We start from the raw sequence: 12,188 nt of genomic DNA, 5'->3' as shown, positions 1-12,188 counted from the left end.
CAGTGCTGACTCCCCAGTCCAAATTACATTGAGACCTATCAGCCAGCCAGGTTTCAAGCCGTTTGACATGCACAGTATCTTCATTTTATATTCCTCTTTAAGCAAAATGTCAAATGGTACCAAGTCAAACACCTTACAGCGTGCTCAGGGATCTGCAAAGCCAAGTCGAGTTCTTTCTGGTTCAAGTATCACCAATGGAAATATGGGTCCACAGACAAAGCTACCCTCTACACTTGAGCAACTCCACTGAATTTCCTCAGGTGCTGCCAAACTTTTCAGAACTGTCGAATGAAGGGAACCTGCAGACCTACATTCCATCCCTCTGCAGATACCTCCTGTTTCCTAGACCACCTCACCTGAGCTGAAGCTGCCTTCTGCCCACCCACTCTCTTCCAGAGCAAATTCAATCCCCAACTCCCACCTGGTTCACTCATTCCCTGCTCCTCACTTCAGACTATATGAACCTTGACAGCAATATGCATTCCAAAAAACACGCTCTCGGTTAGGAACTCCACAGGCTAATTAATCCCTTGTAATAATTAACTCCCACCCTAAAAAACAGTCAGAGCATCAGCTCTTGTTGAGACCAACAGAACAAAGCAAAGGTGCTTGCTAGGCTCTGCTGAGAAAGACCAAATGTGCCAAAATCAAACTGTTCAAAAGCAGAACCTGTTTTCCTCCAGACTTTCTGGAACCAACCTACCGAACATAACCTTCCAGGGAGCATGAGGAGGTAGAAACCAACCTACCAGAGACACTCACTTCCCCACTCACAGTCGAGAAACTACTCTCTCCCCGCATAACATATTTCAGCTTTTAGACCAGAGCATTAAACAACGTAATACAAGCCACTTTCTTTCTATGCCACACTTTATCTGGAGATATCCAGGAACACACCACACATTGCCTGCAGCCCCGTGCTGTCAGTGGCCAAGTTAGGCCAGTCAGTAACATGAGGGTCTCTATTTTTCAAGTAAAGGCTTACAGAATGTGCACACGCACGGCCACACATGCACGCACACGCGCGCACACACACACACAGGTGTGAATCAAACTCCTTACCTTGTGAAGAGAACTCAGACTGGGAAGCAAAAGCGCAAAGCTCTGATTGTGAATGCATCACAGCACTGTTTGGCTTATCACATACATTCAAACTTCTCACGGCTAAGTCTAAGGGATTCGCCCAGTCCTGGTCTGTCAGGTCTCTCTCTAGCCCCAGGGGAGGGGTGGGAAGTCTGCGTTCCAGGCACTCCTTTCCCCTCAGTGAAAAGTCACTGGGATTCAGGCCCCCAAGAGTGGCCCTGGAGTGCTCTTCTTCCCTAGATCTAGGGCCGTGCCGATTGGTTCTAGCACTCCCTTTGTTAAAACGCTGCCATCGCTTCTTGGGGACTACACGGTTTACATCATTAGACGCACCCCCCAGGGAGCCTTCGCTATTCACTTCTGACTCCACGTCTGGGCCCTCACCGTTTTCAGCAGAAGTGCAACGCTCAGTACTTGTATCAGGTACAGGCCTCTTCCCGATCAGATCTAAACTGTCAGACGAACATGCAGAGTCTTCATCAGCGGAGGGTTCCAATAACTCAAGAGACTTTTTCTTTGCAGTTTCTTCCACTTTGTTGCCAGCAGCAAGACTAGTAACCAAACCCTGCATATCCCTGCGTAGGAGGGACGCTTTCTCCCCTGTTTTACTGGAGACCTGACTTGGTGGTTTGCTCAGCCCTTCAAGTTTTAAACCCTTTCTGGTTGATATTGTGTTATCTACTAGCTTGGATGACTGTTTAGATTTTGAACAGTTGTGTCTTGAGATGCAGTTTGCCCCGTTCGTACCAGAAAGAGTAGGGTCCATAGGACCCCTTTTGTTAGTACTCCGCCCAGTTATCTTGGCTGTAGCACCATACAAGAAAGAGGATTCACTTGCACTGGGGGTCTGACGTGTTGCTCCCAGAATACAATCCCCATTTTTTTCTGATTTATAAAGGGGTCCTTTTGCAGCCAAACCCTTCAAGCCACTCGCAGAGTTATTTCCCGAGGAACTGCCCATGCCAGCATTTCTATACGGGACCATATTCTGAGCCGACATCAGCTGCTGCTCTTTTGTCTTACTGTCATGCATATCTTTCAACATCATTAGCAAGGTGCTGAACTTGTAGTCTGGCTCAATGGGCAAACGACTCTGGCCAGAGGCAGAAGAGAAGAGCAAGGGGGCTGTAGCCTTGGGTGCCCCATAGTCACCAGCTTCTTCAGCAATGGACCTACAGGACAGCTCCTTCAACTCTGAGAGGACATGCTTCACTACAGCAGTCTCTATTTCAGCCGAATCCTCGGCTTGCTCATGCACAGCATTTAACGGTTCCTGACTACTGACTTTCCCACTTTTGGCAGGAGGACCAGTGAAACCTTTGGTGTCAGAAGAGCAGCAATTCACACCACATTTCTCTCCTAGGAGAGGCAGTTCTGTCCCAGCAGCGCTCTCCTGAGGTTTGCTTCTTATGCTTTTGAGCTGGGGCACTTTGAGGTTTTTCAGGTGTAGACTCAGTTGATTTGTAAGCCCCAGGTGGGAGCTCTCCCGGCAAACACGCCGGGAGGTAGTGTGCTTATCTGAAAAGGAAAGACGGTCATTTCTCGCAGCTGAGGAACACTCCAGAGTGAGAACAGGCATCTCAGAGTCCGAGGCTGCTCCTTGGAGCTCCCCATCCACAGATTCAGCACGAGTTCTGCCACTCACAGAACCTGCTGGAGGTCTGCGATCTCCAGATGACTTTTTCCTGTCTTTTCTGTTACTGTTCTGAGGCACAGACATGGAACCTTTACTGTCCCCTCTCACCCCTGGAGATGATTCCTTCTCTTTAGCTGCAGAGTGGCTAATGTCCGGGGCCCTGCAGCCCACCTGCAAACTTTGGTCCCCTGTATCGAGATCACTAGTCCCGTCATCTGAGAAGGAAGTCAGCGAATCAGATTCAGTTTGCTTTCTCTCAAGAGCCATGTCAGCGGCACAATAGCGTACCTGTAACTTGGAACAGCAAAGAATGCCTACACGGCTCTTCTGTTTCTCTGGAGAGCTGCTGGAAAGCAAATCCACTTTGAGTGTGTCCTGCAGGGAGCCACTACAAGGAGCTTCATACTCCTGTTTCAAGGCTGTCTTTTCAAAATGCCTTTCTCCAAAAGAAGATAGCAAGTAGTTTTCCATGGCACCATTAGCTGCTGATAGGCTGTGCGCTATCCGGCAAAGTTCGTGGGATGCGTGTTTATCTGGCAAGTCCCCAGAAATCAAGTTTCTAACTATGTTGCTCCCCGGCACCTTTTCTCCAGTTTCTCTCCTACACGCTTCCAGTCTGGTGCTACTCTTTTTTACTCTAGTCCTTTTCCGGCTCTCTGAGCTCTTTTTCATATGGAATTTAGTGCGGGACCTTCCCTTCTCACTGGCTGTGTGTTTGGAGTCAAACGCCAATGATTTAAAGCCACCGTTCAGCTGCCTGGTGGGTTCTCTTGCAGGGCCATTAGTGAAGGGCTCCACCAGCTTGCTGGAATTCCGACTGCATGTCTGATCCTCGATCCCCTTGAGAAGGAATTCTTCTGCATGCCCAACGCTCACTTCCCATTTAGCCATGAACCTCTGCGGGACCTGGGTGTTTGACAGAAAACAAAGATTACCAGCAAATTAACATTTAGAACCATAAAGTGCAAGAACATATAAAAGCTGTGTAAGAACATGTAAAAGACAATGCTACCCTGTGCTGGTGTATGCAAAATGCAACAGCTGTCTCCAGGAAGGGAGGCCGGTGCCTGATGGTTAACTGGGCTCCTGGACACCACCTGCATTGAGTACAAACGCACAGGGTCCTGCCTGAACCCAGCTCCCCGCTGCAGAACTGACTGGGTCACAGTACTAGCCAGCTAGTTTCCTGTCTGCTTTCCTGGTGCTGCTGAAGCTTCCGTAGTAGCAGCCATATAGCACTCTACAACATGTGCCCTACCAGCACTCACAAGCCTGAATCATGTGCAATATCCTTCTTCCTGTACAGGGGAAGAGATGCAATTCTCCCCCCACCTCCCATCAATATGGGCAAAAGGGATCCCTGATGCACTGGCCTTTCTTGGGGACTGAATGCACCCATGTGTCAGCACCGACAGGGTAGGAGGGAACTGCCCCCCTTCTGCCAGCATGCACCTAATGCAGCAACCTGGTCTGCAGCCATCAGCAAGGAGAATCCAATATGGGCTGCCTGTTGGGCAGGGTAGAGAACCCTCCGATAGCCCAGAGAGGCTTCAGCACACCTCTCTCTCAAACACTCAAAGAAATCACTGGTTCACTCAGTCCCAGCTGGGGGAGCGAGCTTCTAGCTCTCCCAGCTCCAGCTCTTGCTCTGCCAGAAGTGGATGGCAGCTGAGCTCAATGAGTGGCTTCTAGGTCACTCGGGTACACACAGTTAGCATGAGCAGCACCAGCCCTTCAGGCTCCAGTTGGCAGGGGGCTGCAAAAGTAGATCCAATTCCTGCAGGCAGAAGATGGGGTGGGAGGGTGGGTGGCCTCCCTGCGATTTCTTTGTTTTAACCATCACCTAGCGAGAACCACTTGCCCAGTACTGGCTGGGGAATGAGCTGACTTGGGAGGAATGTGGGGCAGAACATACCCCAGCCAGCGGGGCTGGCAGTCACAGGCTGCTTGCAGCCTCTTCCCTCTCCTGGGGAGCAGGCCTTACTCTGGAGCAAAGTGTTTGTATTTTTATTTATATCTGGGGATGCTCGGCAGGAAGGAAGCGAATGCACTGCTCAGTGTCTGTCTCCCCAGGAGCTGTAAGGAGGCAGTGCCTTCAGCACTTGGCACCCACGTACTGACAGACAAGACGGCACCTGTAGCAGAGCAAGAAGCGATCTAGGGACTTTGTTATGACGGAATGGCTGGCAAAACTACACACACATCATTTAGCAAAACAAAAAGCAGTCAAGTAGCACTTTAAAGACTAGCAAAATGGTTTATTAGGTGAGCTTTCGTGGGACAGACCCACTTCTTCAGACCATAGCCAGACCAGAACAGACTCAATATTTAAGGCACAGAGAACCAAAAACAGTAAGCAAGGAGGACAAATCAGAAAAAGATAATCAAGGTGAGCAAATCAGAGAGTGGAGGGGTGGGGGGGAAGGTCAAGAATTAGACTGAACCAAGTATGCAGACGAGCCCCTATAGTGACTCAGAAAGTTCCCATCACGATTTAAACCATGTGTTAATGTGCCAAATTTAAATATAAAAGCCAGCTCGGCTGTTTCCGCTTCCAAAACGGTGCGATAATTCCTTTTCAGTAACACACATACCTTGAGGTCATTGACAGAATGCCCCATTCCATTAAAATGTTGACGAACTGGTTTGTGGATCTGGAGTGTTTTATCAAACCGTTTGGAAAGGGAAGCAGCCAAGCTGGCTTTTATATTCAATTTGGTACACGGGTTAAGCTAATTGGCACACGGGTTAAGCTAATTCCTAAGATGAATGCTACCTCCACCAGGTGCTGAAAGGGTCTGCATTTACCTGTGTCTGGGAACACATATTACAGCTTTAAAGCGTGAGCTGCAATATCAGGCTTATCTTCTTTAACCTATCATATCCCGGCACCCACTCCAAGGTTGTAGTGGCCAGTAGCCTTTTGGCAGGGCTTCATACTCCAAGAGCAGCTTTCCCTGAAGCATTAGTGGTCTGTGGTAAGAACTGTTAAAAGTTGGGCCTTTGGTGCATATTTTTTATGCTTTATCTTAATGGCAGCAAGACCTGAGAGGACAGCTCTCATTGCTCGTGAACTAGCCCGCTATAACATCGATATAGCAGGATTAAGTGAAACAAGATTGGCTGGGGAAGGTTTCTTGAGTGAACCAGGAAGTGGTTATACCTTCTTCTGGAAGGGTAAAAGTGAGACAGAGGATAGAATACATGGAGTCGGTCTGGCAATAAAAACCTCATTGATGCCTCAACTCCCAGACCTTCCAGTGGGTATCAATGAAAGATTGCTGAAACTACGCTTCCCACTAAACGCCAAACGTCATGCCACCATCATCAGTGCATATGCACCCACTCTAACATGCCCTGACAACTCAAAGGAACAATTCTATGAAGATCTCGACAGACTGATCAAGGCCACACCTGCAACAGACAAACTACTCCTACTTGGAGATTTCAATGCCCGAGTCGGGGCTGACAATGAGAAGTGGAAAGGAGTAACCAGGCCACATGGTGTAGGCAAAATGAACACTCCTTTTGAGCCTTTGTTCTGAAAGCGACCTATTACCAACACTCTGTTCCGACATGGATAAATACAAAACGACGTGGATGCACCCTAGCTCTAAACAGTGGCATCTGATAGATTATGCCATTGTCAGAAGGCGAGACATCCGAGACGTACCGATCACCAGAGTAATGCAAGGCGCAGAGTGCTGGACAGATTACAGATTAGTCAGGACGTCTCTTCAACTTTACATGGCTCCCTCTCGGCACAAATGCCTTAAGCATCTGCAACCTGCTTTTAACATAGCCAAACTGAAGGATGCCCAGTGTTTCAACAATTTTCAGAAGAGTCTCAATGACAAATTAACATCCCACAGTCAACTGATTGGTTCTGTAACCGAAAAGTAGGATCAATTCAAGCAGACAGTGATTGACAGCAATAACATCGCTTGGACCAAAGAAAAGAATACATCAGGATTGGTTCGATGAGAACCAAGAAGAAATATGTTCAGCCCTGAAAGTAAAGAGAAAAGCCTTTATCGAATGGCAGAATGACCCCTCCTCAGCCTCCAAACGGGACCATTTCAAGCACCTTCAGAGCAAAACACACAGACCTCCGTCAGATACAAGACAGCTGGTGGCAGAGCAAAGCCAAAGAAATTGAGCACTATGCTGAGACCCACAACTCAAAGGCTTTCTTTAGTGCTATTAAGACTGTCTATGGACCTTCTAAACCAAGGACTACACCATTGCTCTCATCAGACAACACAACGCTGGTCAAAGACAAAGAAGGCATCAACGAAAGATGGTGAGAACACTTTAGCAACCTCCTTAACAGACCATCGACCGTGAATAATAACGTCCTCAATGAAATTCCACAACAACCCATCCTGACAGATCTTGACTTTCCGCCCACTGTAGATGAGATTAAGAAAGCTGTTAGCCAGATGAGCTCAGGAAAAACTCCTGGAAAAGATGGGATACCACCAGAGATATATAAAGAGGCAAGTCCAGCAGCACTAGCAGCGTTCCATAGCATGATCGTCAGCATCTAGGAGGATGAAAACATACCACGGGACCTCCGTGATGCTATGATTGTCTCCCTTTTCAAGAATAAAGGCAGCAAAGCAGAATGTCGAAACTACAGAGGCATATCCCTCCTCTCCATTGGAGGGAAGATCATCGCCCGCATCATCTTGAACCGCCTAACAGCCAGTATTTCCAAGGCAAATCCACCTGAAAGTCAATGTGGTTTTCGACCTGGCCGGAGCACAGCCGATATGATGTTTGCTGTCAGACAAATACAAGAGAGGTGCATTGAACAGAACATGCACCTGTATGCTGCCTTCATAGAGCTGACAAACGCGTTTGATACCGTCAACAGGGAAGCCCTTTGGACCATTCTAATACGACTTGGCTGCCCAAGAAAGTTTGTCCAGATTATACGCCTTTTCCATGACGACATGACAGGCAAAGTACTGTCTGATGGAACCACATCAGCCCCCTTCAACATCACCAGCGGCGTGAAACAAGAATGTGTTCTTGCTCCTGTCTTATTTAACCTGTTCTTTGCATGCGCCCATAACCATGCAATGAAAGATCTGGGCCGAGGTATGTACTTGAAATACTGGCATGATGGTTCACTTTTTGACCTCCATCGCCTGAACGCAAAGACTAAGACAGTGCAGAAACTCCTTTCTGAGGCACTCTTTGCTGACGACTGTGCCCTTATAGCTCACACTGAAAACGATCTTCAGCACATTGTCAACAAGTTTGCTGAGGCCTCTCAACTTTTCGGACTAACTATCAGCCTCGGAAAGACAGAAGTTCTCTATCAACCTACACCTGGATCAAATGCTCCTGTCCCGAGTATCTCCATTGACGGCAATCAGCTTAAAGTAGTGGAGAACTTTAAATACCCGGGTAGTGTCATATCCAGTGATGGATCACTGGATAATGAGATCAACGTGCAAATATCCAAAGCAAGCCAGGCACTTGGCTGTCTGCGTATCAAAGTTCTAAACCACCATAACATCAGGATGTCAACAAAACTGCTTGTCTACACAGCTGTTGTTCTCTCATCTCTTTTGCATGGGTGTGAAATATGGACACTATATAGATGTCACATCAAGCAGCTCGAAGCATTCCACACGTGCTGCCTCCGTAACATCATGACGATCCGCTGGCAAGACAAAGCGCCCAATCTTGAGGTCCTCAAGAGAGCCCAGATGACAAGCATCGAAATGATGATTATGAAGTCACAACTACGTTGGACCGGTCACGTCAGCTGCATGGATGCCAACAGAATCCCTCGCCAGAATCTATATGGTGAACTCTCCCAGGGCATCCGACATATAGGTTGTCCACGGAAACGCTACAAGGATGCCATCAAAGCCAATCTGCAGTACAGCAGTGTCAAACTGAGGGACCTTGAGGACACCGCCAGTGACAAAACACAGTGGTGTGCAACAGTCAGAAATACCTGCATTGCCTTTGAGGAAGACAACTGCCGGTATCTACAAGAGGCACGCGAACGACGTCACAGAGCATCAGCAATGCACAACCCACAGATTGCAAACTTCCCATGCACCATCTGTGGCAAAATGTACACCTCTAGAACTGGCTTATACAGTCACCAGAGGGCACACCATGAGACCAATAACAGATGATCTGCACAGATTTGTCATCATCGGATCAATGGACTACCATTATAGCGGTTTTCAAGGTGCCACATTTTGCTGTGTTCACTCACTTGTCAGGGAGGATAAAATCAGAGGTAGTCCAGGGTAGTGTTCATCTTTTTATTTAATATTAAAACAAACATCTTGAGCAGGGCACGCTGTTAATTATTCCTTATTTTAATGGTCTCCCATAACGATGAACTTTTTAAAATCAGAGATCGGTTTTTTATTTGTAGGGGTGCTGCATAGCCACAGATTACCTCAATACCAGTGAGTGCACACACAATTCCATCCACACATGCATGGAAGGGATGAGAGGTAACAATGAAGAGTAGACTGCCACCTGGTGCTTTTTACTACCCTCACCCGATCACGTACACAGAGACAATTATACATCTGTCCTACTAACAAGGCAGTCACTGCTGCCAGCAATTAAGTTGCCAGCATAAGATACAACTGCTGTCCTCTGGCCATTACTTGCCATCATCCAGCGACCCTCTCTATTCCTTCACTTCAAGGATGCTGAACCAGTGAATTTCTTCAGTCGACTTTACCAGGTTGTCCAGCAGGACACTTCCATTATATTATGTTGCACAAAGCCCCATCTGCCCAGGGCTGCACCTTTGAAAGAGAGGCTACTTCACTAGACTATGTATTAAATAGTTTTGGACCAGACACACTAGACTATGCAACTCCCTCCAAAGTCTGACTGATGAAGCACTTTCAAAGTCAAATCACGAGTAACTAATTGCTTATAGGCTTGTTACAGAAGTGGGGTTAAAATCCTTTTAATGTATTTTATGTAGTGGTTGAATACAGAAGGAAACAGTCAGCCAGGATGGGTCACTGCAGAGCAAACCATCTTACTTCAAACACTTCACCACCATCATTTTTATTTTACCTTAACAGAACTGTAACGTGGAATGAAAAGGAGTACATCAAACCGTGACAGGGTGACAAAGTCTCCTCACGTTCTCTACAGTAACTTACAAGCTACAGGGTATGTCCTCAAATACAAGCAAAGGCTGAAAAAATCCTTGCGGCTTATGAATTTTGATTAATAGAGGAATTCTGCAAATCACTTCACCAGCTGTGCCCTCACAATCAGCACTGCACAAAACCATATTCAGGGTGCGTTTCCAGACAGACAACTCTGCTGTGCAAATGCAGGCTCTGTTTCAACCGCAGAGAATGGACAAAAACAAGCAGCCAGAACAGAAGTTTTACCTTGTGCTTGTAGCCTTTTTCTTTTTGCTTCCCTCTTCTCCGAAGGATAGGGAGCTCTTCAAACTGGTATCTGCCTTCAAAAAGGACAATGGCTTTTCCTGCCACCCAGGCTCTCTCAGAAGGGTCTCCTAAGGCATCTACGTAGTATTCTCGATATGGTCTCCGATTGGAAACTATTTAAAGAAATTAAACAAGATTATTGACTTGCTTGAAACAGCATACTAGTGTAGGAAAGGAAATCCAAAGTGACAAGCAAGTTTATTAGTAGGTTCTCCACATAGTCTCCTAACACCTTCCTTCTAAATGCTTAATCAAATGCCAGCTAGAAGAACGGGTCAAATGGTTGGCAAATGGACTTTTCTCTTACCTTTCCTTGCATTTGGTTGGTACGTTGCATCTTGGAGAAGCATTCACTGTTAAACAGCTCATATACAAGCCCAGGGGACCCTTCCTCACTGGAGCAAAGACTCCAATAAATTTGGTGAAAACAACCCAATCATCTCCCTCAGAAATAGGAAACTGTATGAAGTCCAACATCCTTAATCCCCTTAATATTTACATTCCCCAGTCATTTAGATGGTTGTGAAAATTGCAGAAAGGTGGGCTGGACTTACCTAGAAAAGAGATACTTTTCATTCATTTGTATTACTAAGACCCAACAAAATTCAGTCTACTTTGGTTAATTTCACAGCCAAAGGATTCACGTTTTCAGCCATTTAAATCTGTAATTTCCATGTTGTAATTGTCAGGATCATGACCTAAACGGAATTGAATGGGGGGAGGGGTGCTTCACAAGGTTATTCTAGGGAAGATTACTGCATTGCTAACCTTATTTCTGTGCTGCTGCTGGCAGCAGCTCTGCCTTCAGAGCTTAGCAGCTAAAGAAGTAGTAGTTCATGTTCCTGCAGTAATGATGGTTCTCCATGATGCATCCCTGCAGGTGTCCGTGCACCTTGTGCTGCAGATTGGAACGCTTTACAGAGCGGTGCCTGCCAAATCCTGCGTGTGCAGGAGCAGATGGTGATGTCACTGGCTGACAAGAGAGCATGCAGAACAGCCCTCCTCAGTTTCTTTTCTACCTAATATAATGTATGGAAATGCACATCTCACAGAACTGGAAGGGACCTCAGAAAGTCACTGAGTCCAGTTCCCTACCCTTGTGGCAGGGCTGAGCACTGTACCAGACAGATTTTTTTTTTTTTAAATCTCTTTGCCCCAGACCTCTAAATGGCCCCTTCAAGGATTGAACTCACAACCCAGGGTTGAGCAGGCCAGTTCTCAAACCACTGAGCTACCCAACCCCCTACCTTTGTAGAGATATCAAGTAAAAGGGAGGAAGGGAGGACCGTGTAGCACCCACAGGGACACATCTCAGAGGACCATCGTTACTATGCACAAGTGAGTAACTTCTCCTCCTCCGAGTGCTCCCTGTGGGTGCCCCACAGAGGTGCAGAGCAGAACCCCTAAGATGGAGGTGGGTACTGGAGTCTTTAAGGAGAAGGATGTAAATCTGCATCTGCCAGGATAGTGGTAGGCACTGGCCCTTTGTGCAGTGCATAATCTGTTGCAAGCGTATGGTGTGAGGACCTGGTGGCCACTCTACAGGTGCCCACGAGAGGGACATTGCTAAGGAAGGCAGTTGTGGCCACCACCTGTGCCGAATGGGCTCGAATGGTCTGTGGCGGCTGCTTGCCTCGAAGTTGGTATGCAGTGCGAATGGAATCTGCAGTCCACTTGGACAGGCGCTGTGCTGAAACAGCTGTTCCCGCGTGGGGCCCCAACCATGCTACACAGAGCGTGTCCCACTTCCCATGGTTCTAGCAAGGTAAAAATCCAGAGCATGTGCAATACAGCCTCTCCAAGAGAGGAATGAGGCTTAGGGAAGTAAATGGGTAAGTATATGCCTTCGTTCACATGAAACTCAGATGACCTTGGGGAGAAATCCCAGGTGAGGCCTAAGTACCACCTTGTCTTTGGGGAAAGCAGCGGAAGGTGGGTCAGCCACGTGCGTTGCCATCTCCCAGCCCTTCTGGCCGATACAATGGCTACTAGAAAAGCCACCTTCA

At 47.3% G+C, this 12,188-nt stretch overlaps 1 protein-coding gene across 1 annotated transcript in view; it reads right to left on the bottom strand.

The window, feature by feature from the left end:
* Positions 1-12,188, bottom strand: part of NSD1 (nuclear receptor binding SET domain protein 1) — a 139,819-nt gene that overhangs the window by 71,381 nt on the left and 56,250 nt on the right. The window contains exons 3-4 of the mRNA XM_075009595.1: positions 10,123-10,295; positions 1,468-3,625 (exon numbers count right to left, since the gene is read on the bottom strand). Coding sequence (XP_074865696.1) covers positions 1,468-3,625; positions 10,123-10,295 — 2,331 coding nt within the window. The remainder of the gene's footprint in view (positions 1-1,467; positions 3,626-10,122; positions 10,296-12,188) is intronic.

Source organism: Carettochelys insculpta, chromosome 15 (genome assembly GCF_033958435.1).
Source record: "Carettochelys insculpta isolate YL-2023 chromosome 15, ASM3395843v1, whole genome shotgun sequence".
NCBI classification, from domain to species: domain Eukaryota; kingdom Metazoa; phylum Chordata; order Testudines; family Carettochelyidae; genus Carettochelys; species Carettochelys insculpta.
Note: the sequence above shows the minus strand (reverse complement) of the source record. Positions and strands in the feature narration are given on the sequence as shown.